Raw genomic sequence first — 22,243 nt, forward strand, 5'->3', positions numbered from 1 at the left:
CCAGGACAGAAGAGTCCTCTCGCCATAGCCACCTGAGCATGCGACTGTGTCCTTCCCTTACTAAGCTGGGAACTTCTACCTTCTCACTTGAAGGAAGCACTTGCGGCTTCTCTGAGGCATCGGAACTGCCAGCATCACTACTCTTGTGCCCTGGGCTGTTATTAGGTAAAAAGAGGGCGACTTGAGCACAGCACGGTGACACCTGATCTGATCATCAGGATGCAAGCAGGTGACTAATGGGCAGAGAGCGAGGAGAGGGATGAGTCACATCCCAGGTGGGATGGAGCGGGACTGCGTGAGACTTCATCAGGCTTCTCAGAACAGCACACACATGAATACTTAGAACTGTTCTCTGGGATTTTTCGTGTAGTATGTTCAGAGCGCAGCTGGCCATGGTAACTGCAGCCAACGAGAAGGTTCCTGCCTCTCCTTCCTCAGAACCTGTGTCCATTCCGGGACCTGCTCCCCGCCTGGACCTGGAGATGCAGAGCGTGGAGAATGGACCACATCCTCTCACTAAGCTCTTTGCGGAGCCCAGGACTGGGGGCGTGAGAGCTGAACTGAATGCCCATAACGGAGTTGTCTCCTGACCTGATGGGGCGCACCAGGCCCCAGGTGTTGTGCATCCCTGTCTGCCCGTGGTGCTCGGGAGCTCGGGGCCTGAGAACTCGGAGCACCTAGGAAGGGGAAACTGCAGAGAAGGGGTGCTCTTCAAACAACCCTACCTCTGCCCCAAGGTCCCTGGGGCCAGCTTTGCAGAGAGGGCCTGGGTCAGGCGTGGTTACCGCTGATATCACAAAATGGGAATTCCTCCCTGCCGAGGTAGACCACATGAAGAAGGTCTTCGCAGGGGAAACCAAATGCCATTCTGAAGTCGGGATAAAACTTCAAGTCCACGTTGCCCAACCCGCTAATGACACCCCCACCAGGCCTGCTCCTGGGAACTGCCTCCTGCGTGCTTAGAATTAAGGGTGGCAAGGCCAGGTTCCTGTTTGCCTACAAGGACTGCTATGGGGGCTTTAATACTCTCTCAGACCATTAGATAATCCCCATGAAAGGCAAGTGAAAATCATTTGCTAGCCCCTGTGAGGGGGAGACTGCCTGTTACACTTCCTCTAACGTACCCTCTTAAGGAATAAGGAAGTGACAGGCTGAGGCTCGCAGCCAATGCCACAGGCTGTAACTTCCTGCCTGAGTTCTTGAGGCAGTTACGGTCAGAATCACTGGCTGGCGTCAGCAAACAAAGGGCATCGTAACTGTATGAGGGCCCAGGTGCTGGGAAGGATGGCATCAGGAGGTGGTACCTGGGTCCCAGCCTCAGTCTGACCACTGCCCATCCGAGTGACCTAAACAAGTTGTTGCCTAGTCACTCTCGGTCTCACATTCCTCGCTGTAAAATGGAGATAATACCCGCATCATCAGACCGGAATGAGGACAGAGAACGCCAATGCATATTCCTCTCCATCGCAGAAGACAAATTCCACTGGAATATTTGAAGTTAACACGCAATCCACACAAGTAAACAAGTAGGACTCCATCCAAGTAAAAACCTTCTGCACAGCAAAGGGAACCATGGACCGGAATGAAAAGGCAAGCTACGAAATGGGAGAAAAGTGTGTACAAATCATATATCTGACAAAGGGGTTAATATCCAAATTATATAAAGAACTCACAAGAGTCAATAGCAAAACAACAAACAATCCAATTTTAAAATGGACAGAAGAGCTAAATAGACATTTTTCGAAAGAAGGCATACAAATGATTGATGAGTATATGAAAATATGCTCAAGATCATTAACTATCAGGAAAATGCCACAATGTATTAAAGCCACAATAAGAGTTTATCTCACACGTGTTAGAATGACCATCATCTAAAAGGGGGGGTGGGTGTGGAGAGAGAAAGAAAGAGAATTGGTGAGGATGTTGAAAAGAAAGAGAGCCCTCTTGATGGGGATGTAGATGGGTGCAGCCACTATGGGAAACAGTATGATGAAAGTTCCTCAAAACAATCAAAAACTCAACTAGCATAATGAATCAGAAACCCCACTTTCTGGGTATATATCCAAAGAAGATGAAAAGAGGTTACGAGAGAGATATAAGCACCACCGCGCTCATCGCGGCATCGACAATAGCCCAGACAGGGAAGCAACGCCAGTGGCCGTGGACAGGTGATGAGGAAAGATGTGGTATGTGTGTGCTCACTGGAATATTACTCAGCCCTGAGGGAGAAGGAAATCCTGCCATTTTCAACATCATGGATGGCCCCTGCAGGCATTACGCCAAGAGGTAAGTCCCACATGGAAAGACAAACACTGCAGGGCATCGCTTATATCTAAAATCTTAAAAACAAAGTCAAACAAAAACAGAGAGCAGATAAGTGGTTGCCATGGGCTGAGGGGCTGAGAGAAATGGAGAGAGGTTGGGAGAAGGGTACAAACTTCAGCTGTAAGATGAATGAGGACGGAGGATATGGAGGATGTAACGTAAATACGGTGATTATGGTCGATAACACTGTAGCATAGAACTGAAATTTGCTGAGAAAGGAGAACTTACATGTTCTCACCAAATAAGTAAATAAATAAATGAGGTGATGGATGTGTTAATTAGGTAGATGGGAGGAATCCTTTCAAAATGTATAGGCATTATCTAATTACCATGATGTACACTTTACCATGATCTTACAACTTTATTTGTCAATTATACCTCAATAAAGCTAAAAATACACAATTTACTTTTCATTTTTTATTCTCTCCCCCGCCCCCAGACATAACCCTGAGATACAAAAGTCTCTGGGGCAGAATCTGAACTTGTGAACAGCTGACGCTTAGCTTTCTCCAAGGCATTTGCATGCTACACTTCTGCTTAACGCTGTTTGACAATGTGACACTCCCCCACTGCACTGAAAGAGCGAAGCTAATGGGCCAATAAGCAAATAAGGACCGTTACAGAGAGGGGGCTGGGGCCAGGTGGGAGCTGCCTTCCTGGGGAGCCCCAGCCTCGGTCCACCGGCCACAACCTGTGCTGGCTGCCGGGCCTGGGGAACTGTTCTTCTTTAAAATGACAGGTCACATCTGATCTCTGGCAGAGGAAGGGAGACCACCTCGTACACAAGGGGAGATCAGTAACTAAGAACACACACAGGCTTCAAACATCAGTCACCAGTTACCATGGTGATGCAAGTATTACCTAACAACTCACTGGGCTGTAAGTGTCCAAGATCGTGCTAAATGCATTGCCTGAAAAGATGGAAAATGGGCTCTAGTTCTAGGAAAACTTGCAAGGAGCTACCTGGACCTAACGGCGGACGGCAGGCAGCCCAGGTCTGCCCCTGCAGACACTGGCTTGAGGCCCGTCCCTGCCCTGCAGTGCGGAGTGCTGTGGAACAGCTGCGGGGGGGGGGGGGGGGGGGGGGGGAGTCGTGACATCTTATTTACAAACGAAGTATTGGGAAGATGAGTCTCCTCATCCCGCAAACTCTTACTAAAAGAACAACCCCCGCCGAGCTGGTGTGGCTCATGGTGGAACATTTGAGCATTGACCCATGAACCAAGAGGTAACGGGTTAGGTTCCCAGTGAGGGCTCATGCAGGGGGTCTGCGGGAGGCAGTGATTAATGTTTCTCTCTCATTGATGTTTCTATTTCTCTCTCCTTCTCCCTTCCTCTCTAAAATCAATAAAAATATATATATATTTTTAAAAAGAATCATCTCTGCTGCCACTGCCCACTGAAGAGGGACAAATGGAATGACAGGCTTAGGTGGCAGTCCCTTTTATTTTATTTTTATTTTATTTTATTTTATATATGTTTATTGATTTTAGAGAGAGGGAAGGAGAGGGATAGAGAGATAAAAACATCAACTGGCTACCTGCTGCACGCCCACTCCTGGGCAAAACCCGGGCATGTGCCCTGACTGGGAATTGAAACGTGACCTCCTGGTTCATGGGCCGAAGCTTAACAACTGAGCCACGGTGGCTGGGGAGGTGGCAGCCCCTTTTAAACTCAACATGGAGAACTTCCTCAAGCAGAACAATTTCCCAGAAAATGACTAGGATGCCCAATAAAATGATCATTTTCCTACTATTCTGAGGAGTTTAAATTGGCTGAGTCTATGTTAATTTTAATTAGAACAAAAGCATAAATACTGCATGAATTTTTAAATTTTTCCAAGAATCAGCTGCACACAAACACACTCCTAGGTTGAACTTAGGGCATGACTTCCGTTCACGGTGCACAGAGCCCACCTCTTCGGAAGAGGCCCAGAGCACAGCACTGCCAGGTGGTCCCCGGTGCCTGCACCAGGATCCCAGGAGGGCTGTCTGCATGCAAACCCAGGCCACACCCCAGGCCTGCTCCATATGAGTCGCCCAGGTCGGGGTCTAAAAATCTGTACTTTTAAAAGGTTCTCCCTGGGATGCTATGTTCTCTAGTCTGAGAATCCTGTCCTTAGGAATCTCCAATGAACTCCAGTCCCCTGACAATGGTGACAGAAGACAGGACAGCCACCAGGGGACACAGGCTGAGAGAGGCTAATCAAAGGCAGGGCTCTGGGTGGCTCAGTGACTGTGGACCACAACCCAGGGTCAAAGTCCAGCCCAAATCCAAGTTATATATGTGTGCATGAGACACAAGTATTTCACAAGCTAGCAGGAGATACACTCCGACCTAGTCTATCTATTCTATTCCAATTTTTAATACGATTACAATGACTGAATTGACTGCATTATCCACTAGCTGGTGATGTCTGTAAAACCCTACTATAACTTCGACTGTCCTATAATCTTATCACTTAAAAGTTTTTACACTTTTTAGCATTATACCTCAATGAGTAGAGAACCATCCAATCTTTTCCAATGACACCCCAAAGTCACAATATGTTAGCTGCCTTTAAAAGGTGAACCAAGCTGAAATGAGTCTTCTGCTTAAGGTGATCGTCAGCAATACATTTCCCTGCTAGCACTGAACCTTATCTCCTCTTTATCTTACAAAGAGCAGCATGTAGATTATCTGGAGGCAGGATAAAATAAATGAAAAGTATTAAGAAAATGAAGCATGAGGACAGGGAACTAAGTGTCTGTGGAGTGAGTTAAAGGAACAAGTCACATCAACAACACGGCAGGAGGTCTAGGCCCAGCGCTAACTCTCAGCACAGCAGCCGGGGGACGGGGAAGCACAGCAGTTATGAAAGTTCCCGTGTGCATCTGGACGGAACAAGGCAAATTCTGGAAGCATTTCCAGGCTGTGGCTGTCCTCCCTCACACCCCCCACACACACTCCTCATGTAAAGTGAGCAGTCACAGCGGGCATAAGGCCCACTACTGCGTCCACCTTCCACCATCACTTGACTTGTGGGTAAACCTGGGGTTACTCTAGGGGCCCCTGACAGAGGAACACAGCCCAAAGCCAGAGGGCACCCCAATCTCCCTCCTCCCAGAGCATTCTCCATTTACTGCTGTCCCCGCGCTGCCCACCTCGCTGTGGTGAAAACTTTTCACAGAGCTGCCCCCTCCTCCCCACTGACGGCACCAGGTTACATGTCCCACGAGGACCATGTTGGCTCCTTGCATCTCAGTGAGTGCTCCATAAAACCAAGCTGCCAGGGATGCTCAGCTCCTCTAGAAACCCCCACAGGAAAAGTGACGGAAGCACAAAGACGTGGACTTGCTTCTTGAGTCTCTCGGTCACTACCCCTGAAATGCTGACCAAGCCATTGGACTTTTTTGATTCAGTTCCTTGTCTGTCAACAAATGCCAATGTGTGTGCATCATGGGTGAGTCTCGAGGAAGAAATCAACAAACAGATGTAACAAGCCTGGCCCACTTCCGGGCATCCGGTAGGTTCTGAATGAAGGTCAGTTTTCCCTTCTCCCACTGATTTCCCAGCTGCCAGAGCCCCCGTCGTCTTCACAACCCCCCGCTCTCCTCCAAGCTCCCCACGGCATAAACACCACCGAGAAGAAAGCAGGGCTCCCCAAAGCCACAGAACACCTGAGCCTGCACAACGCCAGCTTAAAAAAGTTCTTGCCATTGTTTCAAGACCTTGAAGAGGGTTTAGGCATTGCTGGGGGAAATGTCGTGAAAGGGAGCTAGGCTGTCATCAAGGGTCCCATTAATGCTTCAACCACGCAATGAGAGAGAAAATGAGTGAACTCGCTGTTAGAAGTAAGTGCAGTTGCCAACACGGGACATGGACACCTAGGTGGTCTTCACTCTTGGATGAGCTAAATGCCGCCTGGTAGTACTGACGGGGCAGTTCTTTGCAGTGCAGACTCCACTTTGTGGAGGGTCAATGTGAATTGTAGACCAGTATGGTCCTGAGCAGAGGAAACATCACTCAGGTTTTAACTTCCTTAAAGGCTAACTGTCCCGGATTCAATCCCGGGCAGACCTACCTTTTCCGTGATGTAGAAGTTTGAGCTGTCGGCATGCTGCAGAGCGAATAATTCATGGTTGGCCAGGGACCACCTGAAAAAATAAGCATAAACTGGTTAGAAAACCAGTGAATGGTCACTTTAATTGTTAGTTTGGCAGAGGTGGAGGAACTGGACACCCTATTACACACCCCACAACGTAGTTGCTAATTCTAAACGGTATCAGCCCACCTGTCACCCTAAGACCCGTTCTTTCCCTGAGGCCCACCCAGGTTCCGTTCCAGCCTCCTGCTCACTGCGGCAGTTCACCCTCATGGCTTCGGGCAGGGGGGATGTTTAAATATAAAGTCACCCTCCTCCCTGTGTTGAAGGCGTGGAGCAGAGACGGGAAAACAAATGAAATGAATGCAATGTAAGCTTCTGATAACCGCTGCATTTTGATTGCCTCTGCATTCTCCAATTCCCAATCACTCTGGCTTGCTGCAAATTGGAACATTCTAGCGAAGTGTCCTGGATCTTAAGTAAATCCCAGGTCCCTTCTATCCACAGTTCTGTTTTAAGAGAGAAACACACAAGCAGCCAGTACGTGCTTTCCCCTGACGGCGTGCGCGGCCAAGAGAAGTGGGAAAGCACGTTGCTGTCCGTCCACGGGCAGCGCAGTGGCCGCTGACCTGTGCCATGCTTTCCCTTTACGGGGCCGGCGTGGCCTCCGCTGATACCAAATGAGGTGAGCATCTAACTCCGGAACGTTAGGCCGCTCCCTGCTGCGACTGATGGGCGAGCACAGCTTCTCACAATAAACAGAGCCTCTCCCGCCCTGCCCGAGGTACCCACACGGCCAGTTCACACCTTCCCGTTGAGGGACAAGGTAACCTCTGGGTGGAAAGAGGATGCACATCTTACGTAGGCATTCGGGGTGTCTTTGGGCAGGTCGAGGGGTGACTTATGAGTGATATCTGACCATCACACGGGAATATTCTATTTGCCCCTCAAGTTGTGGCCCGGAGCCCCTCAGGTGAATCCTGAGTAACAACACTCACCCGTCACAGACTTCCTTTATTATCGCGGACAGCGGTTTTTTCTGCAAAATAGCAAAAAAAGGAAATACTGTTAGTTTCATTTCATCATTTGAGATGTTTAAAAAAGGAGAAGCAGAAGGAGAGTGGAGATCTCTAAGCAAGGAGACTTTCCACTTGCTGTTCTTGGCTGTTCTGGAGAAGCCGTTGCTTTGCTCAGGGTAATCGCCTGCGACCATCACCGCCACACATGCTACTGACTGATGACCCTGGGGGCACTCTCCTCTATTTAATAAGAGGAAAGTATAAGTTGAACAGAATATACATCATCTGCAACTCGGCCACGTGAAAATCAGGATGAAAACACAGCTTGGTTCAAAGGTCTCAGAAGCCACGAAGGCCTGCAAGGTCCATGATAACCAGAGCTCCTCAGAGGCCATGGGTCGGGCTACCAGCAGCCTGCTTGTGCGCAAACAAGCGTGGACTCGTGATATTTTTATGGAACATGTGGCACATGAAATAGGAGGTATTGTGAAATTTTTCCTCCCGAGCGCATAGAATTCTTTCCACATCCGTGGCACTGACAAACGCCAATCATGCAGCCACTTGAGCTGGGCACACGCGAGCAATGGGACCAAGACAGCATGTGCCCTGGTGTCAACTGGCAGCTGGCACAGCTGGTCCCCCTGCCTCACAGCCACAGCTGCGCTCCGCCCGTCTCCAGATGGAAGGAATGCGGGGAGGCACACAGCTCGCCCAGAGATGTGGAAACACTTTCTGTTTTGGATGCAAACAGACCCTGTCTGTCTCCTGGAGTGTCAACCAAAAGAACAAGTCACAGGCCAAAAACAAATGGGGAAGAGAAATCAAAGAAAGACACACATGGTCCAAGGTTTTCAGATACACCATGAAAATCTGTCTACACAGAAGTAAGTGTTAGTCCCTTCCTCTGAGGGCAAAGCGGTGTGGAGAAAGGGCTTCGGAGCCAAGCAGGACCAGCTCCAATCCTAGCTCGTCAACTTGCCTGCAGCTGGACCTACAACTGCCTTCATTTGCTGAACCTCAAAGTAGTTTATCTGTAAAATGGGCATAGGGCCTACTCACTCCTTGGGGTGGTGATATAATTAACGTAAATAAAATTACATTAAAATTAACACAAAGGGCAAAAGACACAAAAAATGGGTTCGGGTTCTGGCTTCCTTGGCCTCTCATGTCACTAGAAGAGCTCCATTTCCTTCTTGTATCTTTGTCCTTGGACACAATGCTGCCATATCCACCCTCCTGTGAATTCTGAACACTGTAGTCCTTCCTAAGGCCCTCCCGCCCTGCCCAGAGCTCCAACTCCGTCCTCAGTGTTGCTCCAAGGACCCCCTCCCAGTGGAGGTCCAGCCTCTATGACAGCGTTCCCAGTGGAGGTCCAGGCTCTATGACAGTGTTCAAAGTGATGTCGGCCGACAACTATGAACAACCGGGGGAAAGAAGGACCTAGCACTGGGGAGTGGAAAGATGGTGGGGTGTGCTTGCCATCCTGAGTTGGTCTCCTTTAGAGTAAGATTAGAAATGGGGATCGGGCTCTACCATGAAGTTAATGTCACATTAGTCCGAGGCCTTTGCGAACATCTGTCCATTGTTTAGGGATTTAGCTGTAAGTTAAAAGGCAAACCAAATGAATAAAAAACTGTAGGAACAAAACTTCTCTCATAAGACCAAGATTTTGACCTTTCAGCATTTCATGAAGACCAATCGGTCTCTGAGACCCCTAATCTCACTTCTTGCACCCTCCAAACTGAAACGTAAGTAACAGAGCTGGATTTCAGCCTTAAATGACATGGAAACAACAGATCAGGCCAAGGAAGTATTGCTATGGAGGTAGGAAAAGGCACCTGAAATCACAGCTCCCGGAATCTGACTTCCCAGTTGAGGACTCCTAGAGGAACTTCTGGGATTTTAATTCAGATCCGAATCATAGACTCAGAATCAAATTTGAAAAGACAGAAGCCTGTGGGCTTCTAGAACGATGACATCTAGGACATTCTGAAGATGGATAGAAGGAAGTAGTAAAGACCATGGAAAAAAACAAGCTAAAAGATTTACTAGAGAAAGGTTAAAGAAAACCTTACACCACAGACGAAAAGGAATCAGTTAACTGAACATGAAGCGCCCATGGTGCAGCCTCACTTACTGAGATGATGACATGGGAGGACAAGGCAGGTCCCACGGGCCACTTCCTACACCTGTCCCTCCATTCTCCCACCTGCTCCCAGGAAACATTAGCTTCCACCACCCACACCTAGTTGCAATGACTCTCACAGTGCTCATCTCCCTTAACCTGTCCATCTAACTTGATACCATCACTACTACCTTCTTTCTGACACCCTCTTTCCAGCGCTTGTGTTGTATTTTCTTCGTTTTCCTATTTTATAACCAATTCAACAAAATCCAGGAGACCCTTCCTTGTTTCTCTTTGACCTCTAGCTTCCAAGCTCTCCGTGTGTCTGTTCTTGTGTCTCTGCTTTTACTTAATCGGTCAGTTCCTCACTCACCTTGACTGCCCTAAATCTATTCTGGTCCCAGAACCCTCTCTTGCAAATCTTTGACAGCTTGTTAAACAGAATTTTAACTCTCCTTCAGGCTTCTTATTTAAATATGAAACAAAACTCATCTTTTTCACCATTTACTTCCCATCACTCTACCCCAACATAGAGCGCCCCCAAAGCCCTCCACCCCCCACCATGACTACCGTCTTGTTGCAACTCCACTACTGCCAGGGGCATCATTATCTTTATTTCCTTAATTTCCAGGTCAAATTGTTTACAAGGTTGTGGAGCATTTTCCTCTGTGATGTTCACATTATTACTTCTCACCTCCTAACCAGCCTTATAAAGTCCTGATGCCCCTCATTCCAACTCCTGCTATCGCATGAATCGTTCCCTAATCCCGTCAGCCTTAATCCTACTTTCCAGCCCCAGCGCCTTTCCTGAGGACCACTTGCCATGCATGCCCCATCGAATGCTCCACTGGCACGTCAACCTCAGATTCCTGCCTTCCATTAGCTCCTACTTTTGGCAGTTCTTCCATGTACGTTTCCGGAGGACCTGCCTGCTCCTTCGCTTTGCCCTATTCTGTGGTAGTCACGTTTACAAGACACTGCGGCTCATCCTTACTTCCTCCCTAGCTTCTCTCTCCTTTGTCTTTTCCAGACCTCGTCACCACCTCTGTTAAGAACTCTCCCCGGGATCCCCTCACCAGACCCCTGCAAATGAATCTACACATCTCCAAGTTTCTTTCTTTCTAATCCTCACTTGAACTGTAATTAGGCAAAATCAGAACTTCCCCTCAAACTTTGCTCATGTCAGTCTTTTGCTCCAATATCCCCCCGAGATCCCCAATGACCACCAACTACATAGGTGTGTGTGTGTTCCATACTTTCACTTTATTCACTGTCTTTGCTGAAATGTGCCTCTCTTCTTTCTGCTCCATCTCTAACAATGAACTCCAGGGATCCTTAATATCCATATCAAAGCCACCCCCTCTAAGCACATGTCCCTGGTCCCCCCAGAGAAAGAGACCACAGCCTCCTTGTAGGAAGTACTCCCAAGGACTTCTGTACCTCTTGTACCTTCTTGTCTCTGAGAACACAGCATCTTAACGCATCTTTGAACCTCCTCCTTCACTCAGTACCAGTTTCCGCGGTGCACAGATGCAATAGGATCTAAGAAACTCAATACACTCCTGCTAAATGGGAATCCACACACTAACTTTCCTTTAAAAAAAAAAAAAAAAAAAAGGCCTGATATAAAGCCAACTATTTGGAAGGACAACCTGTATTCATCAGCACCCTGTGCCCCACGTCCTACCACACCCGCCACTGCTGGGCTGGAGGCAGCTGCTGGCTCTAAACTGGTAGATGTGTGAGGGCTGGCGCTGCTGCCTGCACAGACCCCTCGCCAAGGGGTTGCGTGATGCACGGCCTGGAAGAGCCCTGAGCAAGGCAACTGATGGAGAGTATCGTTCAACGGGTGACAAAACAGGTACCAATCAAGTGACTGCCCCCATCCCTTAGCAAGGCCACACAGGTCATCAGCACACCTTCCATAAGCAGGGACTGAGCCGGATACCCTGCAGAAAACACTCTTCTGGGATCAGTGCCCACAGAGGGCCCTCGGTGGGACAGGAGCTCTGCGACTGACCCCACTCCCGGCCCTGCCCTGGCTCTGCTGCACTTCGCTTCCTGTTTGCTGGGTTACACAGGACGCGCCTATCTGCCGGGTTCCCTAAGACATAGGAGTAGTGACAAGGGCCACACCTTGATAGCTTCCTGCAGGCCCGCTGAATAACCTCCCTTTCACCTCACTGAGAGAAAAACGGCCGGGAGAAAAGAAAATTTGGTGTAAAAGGATGAAAACTGGTTTTTCTCCCTGTGATGCCATAAACCCTAAAGGAACGAAAAATGAAATTCTATACTCTATTTGGATATATCTGGATTTAGAATACTGAGGCAAAATTATTTTCACTGCCTGAGTATGTTTTCTTAACTTATAAACATTGTAACTAAATTCCTTAAGCTTTTTGGGGGTTTTTTCTTTGTTTTTGTGGGGTTTTTTAAAAATTGAATTTATTAAGGAGATATCTATATATATAACAGCCTAAGCAACCGAACAACAAGTCCACCAGTCGCTATGATGTGCACTGACCACCAGGGGGCAAACACTCAATGCAGGAGCTGCCCCCTGGTGGTCAGTGCGCTCCCACAGCCAACCTCCCACGGTCCCTCCCCGAGTCAGGACTGGGCGAGAAGGCCCCAATCGGCCCCAATCCCCCGCCAAGCTGAGGGACCCCACCCATGCATGATTTCATGCACCAGCCTCTAGTTGGTTAAAAAAATTATATAGGCTTCAGGTGTACAATTCTATAATACATCATCTGTGCTCACCACCCCAAGTCAAGTCTCCTTCCATCACCATTTATCCCCTCTTTTACCCTCTCCTACCTGTTTTGAAGGTCAAGATTACTTTCTAGGACTCACAGTGAGCTGAAACGGGAAAAGCTGGTTTTACAGATAACCAGGAGGGTAGACAGTTGTCATAGATTTCTATGTGCAAGGGACCAGGGATTGTGTGCACATTAGACCCAAAACGCATTTTCTTCCCTGTTCCCTTAGGCAACCTAGGAGAGCACTTCTTCACTTTATAAAAATTTAATGTCAGCAGAAATATTTTTATTTGTCAAGCAAAGCATGCATTTCCCTACAAATTGTTGGCAAAGTACCATGTGCCAACAGTTATGTTCAAGGAGTAGCTCTTTTTGCTGTTTTTGTTGATTTATTCCTCCCTTTTTAACTTTTTCTCCAAAAGAATTCCTTTATTTACCTTAATTTACCAAAAATAGTAAGAAAGCACAGGAAGATTTTTTTTAGCTCCTTACACAAAACCAGCTAGATTCCCGAGAATGGTCGAGTTCCCCAGGAATTCATTTTTCATCGCTGTCTCCAGCAACACGCTCTTCTCTCTGTTCCTCAGGGTGGGTGCTGGCCCTCTGCCGTCCCCTCCGCCCTCTCCCTTGACTTTAATGAAATGCCCGCCTGATAAATTCCTGCATCCGCGCCTCCCACTCCAACCCTTCTTCCATGCCCGGCCCTGCATTTCCAGCAAGTCCTGGCGTGAATCCACGGGGATGCCCTCCTCCCCTTCCAGCTCAACACTGCATCCTCTTCTTCATGAAGGAGGTCCTCCCCTCGCCTCCCTTTCACCTGTTAAGATTGATCACGTGCCCACCCAAGCACATGGTTCCTTTAAGACATGAGAGACACCCAGGAAGAAACATCCTTGGGAGTCCCTGTTGTTTATTTAGGAGGTGGTGAGGCCAGCCTGCCATGAGGCTCCCTCCCTGGGGATGGCCCAGCTGTCGTCCCTCATCATTCCCCCCGCCCCCCACATTCCCCCCATCTGCTCCCGTCCAGCCTCTCATGAACTCAGTTTCTATTTAAACACCTGCTGCTGCCTGTTGGCCAGGCACCTGCTTGGGGACTTCACCCAGCGTGAATGCGCACCTCCGAGCCGGAGCCCTCGCGTCCACTGCTGCCCCCGCTTCTGCCTTGGCACCGGCCCGTAGAGCCGGTAGCACTCCCATCCTGATGTGTTAGCAACTACGATTGTGGGCTGAAGTTCTTGCTTCTGACGTCCACTTCTCAGGCACACGGCTGCCCTAAAATGGGCATCACCCAGAAAGAAAGCCTGGCTTCGTGAAAAGCGTGTTCATTTCAAATGTTTGTAGTGATGTGGGGGACACTAATGCCTATGAGATGACGCTAAGTGAATGGAGCCCAGAAAAGCATTGAGAATGCCTTCTATCAGCTACTGGCTTTCCTCTCTCTTTCCTCAACCACGAGCTCTTGAACAACCTCGGACGATGACTTCTTCGGATTGAACCTGAGGTCTGCAGGCCCTGTCGCTGTAACCTTGGGCACATCACTCCTGCTCACAAAGCTCCACGTCCTCTTCTCCACGTCCGTGTCGCACACACTGTCGTGAAGATCAGGATGACGTGTGCCAGACCCTGGGATAGAAGCTGGTGCACAGCAGCGCACTGGACAGAGCTTGCCTATGCACCGGTAATACCTGGTGCATACTTTGTAGGTATATTTTTCAAAAGTCGGTGGAAAACATGAAATAAGTGAATATATATCCAATTCCTCCTTCTTGCTTGAATGACTCCAGCCCACTGTGCTGCCTTTGGCATTTGTCACATCCTGTTTTTTATTCTCCAACTCACTTTCCTTTCTTTTTTTATAAAATATATTTTTATTGATGTTAGAGAAAGGAAGGAAGAGGGATAAAGAAATAGAAACAGTGATTGGCTGCCTCTTGCACGCCCCCTACGGGGGATGGAGCCCACAATCTGGGCATGTGCCCTGACCGGGAATTGAACCATAACTTCTTGGTTCTTGGGCCAACGCTCAACAACAGAGCCACATGGGCTGGGTTCATTTTCCTTTCTTTTGACAACTGGATTATACTTGCTTTGGAGCAGAGACTGCCACCTAGATACCTCTGCCACCGGCCAGGTGAGTGGCTGCTAGGCGCCCGCAAGGCAAACAATTAATGAATAATGTTTAAGAACACATCTTCTCTTTTCAGACTTCTAGCTTCTTTCCCTCTCTCCTGGTCTCTCCCCACCTGCCACCAAAGCTCAGGAAGGGGCTAAAGAAGGAGCACAGCCAGAGGAGGGCAGATGCCCCCAGATGCCCTCCACGCACCTGCCCTCCACAGACCAGCATCGCTCAGCCGTTCGCTGCAAAACTGTTTCCACAGGGACTTCAAGCTTCTGGTCCTAGACAATGAAAAGGCTTTCTCTGGTCCTGACTCTGAGGGGCGCAGCACAGCACTGGGATTTCATCTGCTTTTACAGATGGGAATTCACTGAACATATTGTGCACAGCAGTTGTGAGAAACGTTGCCCCAGAAAGAAAGAAACTGGTTTCCACGTGTCGGGACACCTCTGAGAAGGGAGATGAATGTTCACTACGATTTAGTCCAGAATGTGGCTGAGAGCAACTTGAATGCATGACGTCCACCTGGTCCCTGCCGGCGCCTCCAGACATCGTGTCAGTGACACCAGTCATCTTACGCCGGCTCCATTCTTCCTCCGAGGAGCCCTCTGACTACTTCCCATGCTTCCGAGCCACATCCCTTTAGATGGAGGAACCTGATGCGTCTGAGAACTGTGTACGCATACTCTGTTTTTCTAATAGAGGCCTGAGTAATCCGAAAGATAATGACAAAACCACGCTTTCCTGAGGCAAATTTCGCTGGTTCTTGGAAAGAAGTAGGCTGACAACAGTTCCACAGTGAATCACTGACGCAGGATTTCAGTGACTGTCACAAATGACAAAGGGGCTCAACTACGTCGCCCAAGCTGGAACACCAAGGATCACGATAATTTTAAAAATTGAAAGATGACAGGCTGTGCCACCTTTTTCTTGACAAATGATGATTCATGTCAAAATGGTTTACTAAAAATGACATGTTTCAGCTTCATCAAACTAATGAAATACTAGATTTTAGCAAGATCAAGCACAATCTTTGTGTCATAAGAATTACTGGACTGTGTAAAAGAAAAAGACATAAATAATTAGCAGTCTCGTGTGTTAGTGCAGTGATTTTCAACTGGTGTGCTGCAGGAATTTTTAAACATGCAACATCTGACTCATCAGTCAAGGGCATGGACCTCTTTTCCCATAGACTGTCAAATAAAAATATGACAACACGCCAACACAACAATAGCCATCTGGTGTGAATGAACCAAAATTATACCTATTTTTTGGTCAGATTGGCAAAAAATATATTTTTTGATGTGCTGCAGAATTTTAGCAATTAATTTATGTGTGCCCCGAGATGAAAAAGGTTGAAAATTGCCATATTAGTGGATTAAAGACAACTAGACACACCTTTCTCTTTTAGGTATCAGATATACTTCTACTCAGAAAAAAATGGTATTTCCATTCAACTGAAGAAAAAGTGCAATTTTAGAAAATGTCAAAATTACAGAGATAGACAACATATGAAAAAACACTAATATCAAATATCTTTTGTGTTCTTCTTCCTAGTCCTTGACTATTTCAAGATCAATGTTTTCAGGGACATAAGTAACAAAATTTTCCCGGAAATGTCAATATCTTGGGTAGCTACTGCCACCAATTTCCTCATTCCTTATCACTCTCCACCTTCCTGATGTCAGTCTTTGCCAGGAAGCGCTCCCAGATGACTCGAGACCAGCTGACATGCCATTTTCCTCCACCCCACCCCACCCCTGCAGGCAGTGTCCTTTCCATGGAGAAATGAGTGACTCACACTGTGAATGAATTCAGATCTTATGGGCCTCTTCCCTTCACTCAAGGGAAACAGTCTTGTTAGTTATTTGCCTCTAGCTCATATGTGGAAGGTTAACTGTGTGTGTGTGTGTGTGTGTGTGTGTGTGTGTGTGTGTGTTTGAGAGAGAGAGAGAGAGAGAGAGAGAGAGAGAGAGAGAGAGAGAGAGATTTAAAAATAAAATGACAGACCGGCTGAGTAGGACAAACAAGTGATTGTGGACTGTAGACTCTGATAGATAGGTGATTATCAGAGCAGGTGAGTAGATATGAGAAAGCCAGATAAGCTCTGAAGGCAAATTAGGGTTGAGATTCAATTTAAACACAAGATTATGATGGTTTATTAACTGCAAAGAAGCTGAGATTGGATGTAGTGCAGCAATCAAAAGAATGCTGAGAGGAACTGCTGGCCAAGGGAGCATTAAGAAGTGAGTTCACATTTTTTATTTCATTTTTCCCCTTATGCTTCTTGTCTCTCTTAGCCATGGAGCTGGTTTACCTGACTGTGATGGATGCATTAATGCCAATTCATCCTTCTTTCTTCAATGTAATGGATGTGCTGAGATAACTTTCAGCAAGTAGTGAAGGGACATGGGCTTCCAAGTCTCAAATACCTATCCCACGAGTGTGACAATGGCAACCTGAGCTTGAACCCCAGCCTTGAAGAATGAAAAACAGGCTCTTCCGGAAGAGTCAGAATATGTAAGCAATGGCTACAACCTCAAACACTTTCTCAAAACTCCCCTACCTTTGACATGTCATCAACTCCGACTCTTATTACCTATTTCACTTGGCCAGCTCTTTGGGTAATAATAGTAATAGCAACTAGTCATTGAGTGACTACCAGAGAGCCATTTCCCAGTGTACTTTACAAATGAGAAAACTGTATGAAGATCTCAAGACGTCAAGTAACTTGCTCAAAGCCTCATACACATGTGAGGAAGCCAGAATTTGAACCCAGACCTGTATAATCCCAGACCTTTCCTCTTTGACCAAGCCTCAGCTCCATATGCTGGCAACCAGGAACAACAAGCCCAAGTGCCCAAAGATAAAAGCTGGAGGGAAGGACGCTGGAATTCTGGGTATCTTGGTTGCTAGCACAAAGTGATTTTTTGATAGTTATTTAAAGCTCAGTGTTCCAGCACTAGCCTGAGACTAGTAGCGGATCCTGCTCATGCGTTATCCACACAAATTATGATGAAATGCTAAGTCAGCACTGAAACTGCCCAATGGAAGAATTCTGTCTCCTCCTCCTCACTTTTGATGCTCAAAATCAACAACCCCCGCCCTAACTTCTCGGCATTTCCCTTCTGTCTCGAGTAATTTTAACTTGTGTGTGTACAAGTTAAACTTAAATCTTACCCCAAAACTCTCTTTCCCAATTTTTAACTTGTATTCATCATCTTCTAGTTTGCCAGGAAATAGACTTGTAACCAACATTAATGGTCCCCACCCTTCTTGTGTGTGCTCCAGGCCTGCCAAGTCCATCTCAGAGTTGGCTCTCTGAACCTTCTTTATTCTGCCTGTGGACACAGAGAAGCAATTAAAAATAGATGCTATTTGGATCGCTTAGGGCACTTCTGGTGGGAGGCTCAGCAAATGCAATGGCATGGCTAAATGGATGTCCACGTTCATGTGGAGGAGTTGACAATGGCATATGTATGAGAGATGTCTCTAAAAGGGCAAGCTAGAGGCAAAAATGTCTAAATCCTACAGACAACTCTTGATGATTTGGACCCATCAGGTTTTTAAGCAGCAAAGTGACATAATTAAGTGTGAATGCAGACCACTTAAGTGAACACATTGGCCAGTGTACCAAAACCCGAAGAAAAATCAAAGGAGCCTGGCTGCGGTGGCTCAGTGGTTGGGCATCGACCTATGAACCTCGAGGTCCCGGTTTGATTCCCGCTCAGGGCATATACCGGGGATGCAGGCTCCATCCCCAGTGTGGGGCATGCAGGAGGCAGCTGATTAATGATTCTCTCTCATCATTGATGTTTCTCTCTCTCTCTCCCTCTCCTTTCCTCTTTGAAATCAATAAAAACATTTTTTAAAAATCTATAGGAGGTCCAACCATATTGATAACTGCTTATTTTCTTGAACCCATTTGTAAGGTTTCCATGAAGAATTTGAGTCCACCTAAATATTCCTCCACTATTTTTTTTCTATCTTGGTAGCTGTCACCACCCTTTGCCCAGATGTTCATACAAGAAATCTTAGAATCACCTTTAACATTTTATCTTCCCTTATCACCCTACATATAATCAATCATCAATTTCCTGTCAATTTAATCTTCACATATGTCTTGATGAGACATGTGTCTCACTTCTTTCTATTTCCCCTATCACTGCCCTGGGCCATGACATGATCACTTCTTGCCTAGGCTACAGCAATAGCTATCCAACAAATCTCTCTTGATTTCACCTCTCACAAAACAATCCTCAAACTGTCATTCTCTGAAAATACAATGCCACACTCACAGCTTTTCATTCCTTTATTTTGGGGGCTGTGTTCTGGATAAATTTCTCATTTCCATCCCCTAAATTATAGATTCTCTCTTTAGCCAAATCCATTCTAGAGTTATGTGTTCGTTTTTACTTTTCTGTATTATTTTTATTTTTATGTTTTGCTTTACTGTATATATATACTTTTCATTTCTAAGGTTTCTAATTGGTTCTTTTTCATATCCGTCTGTTCTGAACTTATAGCCACCTACTTTGTGCTCATAATCTCTAGTATGTATAGATATTACTCTCACTCTTTTCAAGTTCTCCCTGTGAGGATCTCTCATTTTTAGGTCCTCCCTTGCTCTCTGTGTGCAGTGGTTCTCAACCTTGGCTGCACATTACAATCACCTGGGAATCTTTTTAAAATCCTGATTTCTGGGCCTCGTCCTCCAGAAATTCTGTTTCTTTGTTATGGGGTGGGGCCACAACATTAGTAACAAAGAAACAGAATTTCCGGAGGATGAGGCCCAGAAATCAGGATTTTAAAAAGATTCCCAGGTGATTCTAATGTGCAGCCGAGGTTGAGAACCACTGCTCTAGCGAGAAGAGGGCCAGCTAGAGCAGCAGCAGATGTGATAACAGAGACCAGATGTAGACAAGTTTTCTGAGATAACTGATTGGATTAAAAAAACTGAGGAAGTGAGAAGAGTCTAGGAAGACATATAGATTCAGCTTCAGCAAACTGAGTGTGCATTCACATATGGTACCTAGACAACGAAAGCATGAAGAGAAGCAAAACCGAACAGGTTTAGGGGAGGAAGGATAATGAGGGGTGTTTGAATATGTTGAGTTTGAGTCGCAAGGGACATCTAGATGGGCAAGACGAACAGGAAGATGGGTAGTTGTTTATATGGGTCAGGAGGTCAAGAAAGAAGTGACAGCCAGAAATTATGAGCACCGGATGGTGATGAGGTTGGTGAATCCCAATAGGTCACCACAAACTTGTCCCACGGTAATTAATGATCCATCTATAAGTACCTTGAAACGTGACAGCACTTCTCTCAAAGTCTTTTGGTTGTCTTTTGACTATAGATGTCTCTGATGGAAGGATGAAATTAGACCTTTATAATGTCAATCCATGAAATATAATAGTGTACATACAGTGGGGCCTTGACTTATGAGTTTAATTCGTTCCGAAACCGAGCTCGTTAAGGAGCTCGTTAAGGAGCTCATTAACCCAAATTACTCTGTCAACTCAATGCAAAAAATCAGCCGGGCGAGAGACAGCTGGTATCTCAAAAAACTTGTTAGTCGGATCACTCGTAAGTCAAGGCCCCACTGTATTTAAATGCATGGTAGGAATAAGGGAAGGGGTGTTCTTCTCAGCAGGGCTGCTCCCTTTCATAATTATATTTAATTATCGGTATCATTAGACAGAAAAAGTATAAATATCACCCGTTTCCTTTGCCCAGCATTTATTATGAACTCACCACGTACCAGGCCCTATTCCAGACACTTGTTCCATGTAGAACATCATATAGTGAGTAAGTATGGATGCTACAATGCAGCTAGTCTGAGGAGCCAGCAGAGACCCTCTCTAAGGAGGGATGGAAATGAATAGGAAGACAAATGAGGGGGGAAATTTTCCAATTCAGACAAATGAGGGGAGAAATTTTCCAATTCAGAATGGCATTTTTGAAGGCTCTGAGAAGTGCGCTTTCATAAAAGGTGAGAGAGATCCCAGATAGAGGCGCTGGTGGAAAACCCCAGGGACTCTAAGCAAGGCTGGTGATGTCATCTAGGGCTGGGGAGAGCAGGACCGTAGTAGCCACAAGGATTTTATCCCAAGTGCGGCGGGAGAGCCACTGCAGAATGCTTTAGCCTGGAGGGTGCACAGGAGGCCACTGAGCTGCTACTGGTCACCTCGTGGCAGTAGCTACAGCAGTGGCCGAGGATGGGGAAAGGTGAACAGAATCAAAAGCCATTTAGGAAGTAGGCTCTACAGCAGCGGTTCTCAACCTGTGGGTCACGAACAATGAAAATACATCCTGCATATCAGATATTTACATTACGATTCATAACAGTAGCAACATTACAGTTATGAAGTAGCAACGAAAATAATGTTATGGTTAGGGGTCACCACATGAGGAACTGTATTAAAGGGTCGCAGCATCAGGAAGGTTGAGAACCACTGCTCTACAAGATTTGCTATTTGAAGGGCTATGTGAGATTAGGGGGATGGGGGCGGCTGTCAAGCACAATATTGGTGCCACTGACTTAGAGGACTCACAAATCCATTTGCTGGAAATCTAGAAAAAGGAATACAGAAAAGCACACATTTTATTTCCCTGAGGCTTCTCACATTTCCTCCAAGTTCTGGGCATATCGTGCAGGTCTACATATCTTCAGAGATAACATACAAGCCTTTCTCTGGGGAACCAGAATCCTTCTGCATGCTAAAATATAGGCATTTCCATGCCCTGCCACAGATGGCCAGGTGACCAACACACAAATGAAGTCCAAAGGGTGACATGTACAAAATGTTCTAGCAACGTGAGATGCCTTAGTCAGCAGATCTCAAGAAAACACAGTTGGGGGAAGGCTCTGTCCTGAGTTTCCCAATGTGCTCCTCGTAAGAGAACTAGGCAAGGAAGTAGAGGGAAGGGAATAGCACCCCCACCTGCCTGGAAAGCAAATCAAAACCCTCCATCCATTTTCAGGAGGGAAAGTGGAGGCTAGAGTTTGTTCTTGCTGAATTAAACCGAGCTCTCGGGCAAGGGGAGAGATATGTTTCCAGTCTTTCTCTTCCAAAGCAAGGCCACCGTTAGGATGTCATGAGATTATACAGGGCCCATCACACAGAGAGAGTGAGAGCGAGCTAAAACTGGAAGGGGAAGTAGCCCAGTCACTTTATTTTAGAGGAAGTTTAAGAAATAGCTGTTACCCAATATAACAGATGCAAACATCAGATGAGGGTTGGCTACTCCTGTCCCAGCATCACACGACCTTGTAATGACAGCATAGACAGCAACAGGCTCACCTTTCTGCCTAACACCTTTTTTATGAAAGGAGCTCTTGCCGGTGCTGTGTTTGTGCCCTCTGGAAAGTAGTAAGAGGGGCAATTATTAGGACCACGTGACATCTGGGGCACCCACTGAAACTTACTGTGGGTGTCAGGTGTCACCAGCAGATGGAGGTTGATAGGGCATCACAATCATGACTTCCAAATCTGGATCCAGGTGCAACAGCATCCCCAGCAAGGGACTTGATAGGAACAGGCATCCCTGTGCCCCAAAATGCACCTCCAAATACTCCTCTCTGCCCATTCCATACATTTCACAGGTGATTCTGATGCAGAAGCAAGCGGGGAGCCACTGATTTAGTCCAACAGGGGGAACCTGTCCCCTGCAGGGGACCTTCGGCCATATCTGCAGACATTTTGGGTTGTCGCAACTAGGGGAGGAAATGCTGCCAGCATCAGTGGGTGGAGGCCAGGACACTGCTCAAATCCTACAACGCACAGGGCAGACCCCGCAACTAAGAATTA

The 22,243-nt window shown here is 46.8% G+C and overlaps 1 protein-coding gene across 3 annotated transcripts in view; it reads right to left on the reverse strand.

The window, feature by feature from the left end:
- ELMO1 (engulfment and cell motility 1) overlaps positions 1-22,243 on the reverse strand; it is a 392,644-nt gene that overhangs the window by 291,588 nt on the left and 78,813 nt on the right. For all 3 annotated transcript variants that reach the window (XM_081102184.1, XM_081102182.1, XM_081102183.1), the window contains exons 3-4: positions 7,408-7,448; positions 6,389-6,461 (exon numbers count right to left, since the gene is read on the reverse strand). In XM_081102184.1, the coding sequence (XP_080958310.1) occupies positions 6,389-6,461; positions 7,408-7,448 (114 nt within the window). The remainder of the gene's footprint in view (positions 1-6,388; positions 6,462-7,407; positions 7,449-22,243) is intronic.

This window comes from Myotis nattereri (assembly GCF_964212035.1).
Source record: "Myotis nattereri genome assembly, chromosome: 11".
Taxonomy (NCBI): Eukaryota; Metazoa; Chordata; class Mammalia; order Chiroptera; family Vespertilionidae; genus Myotis; species Myotis nattereri.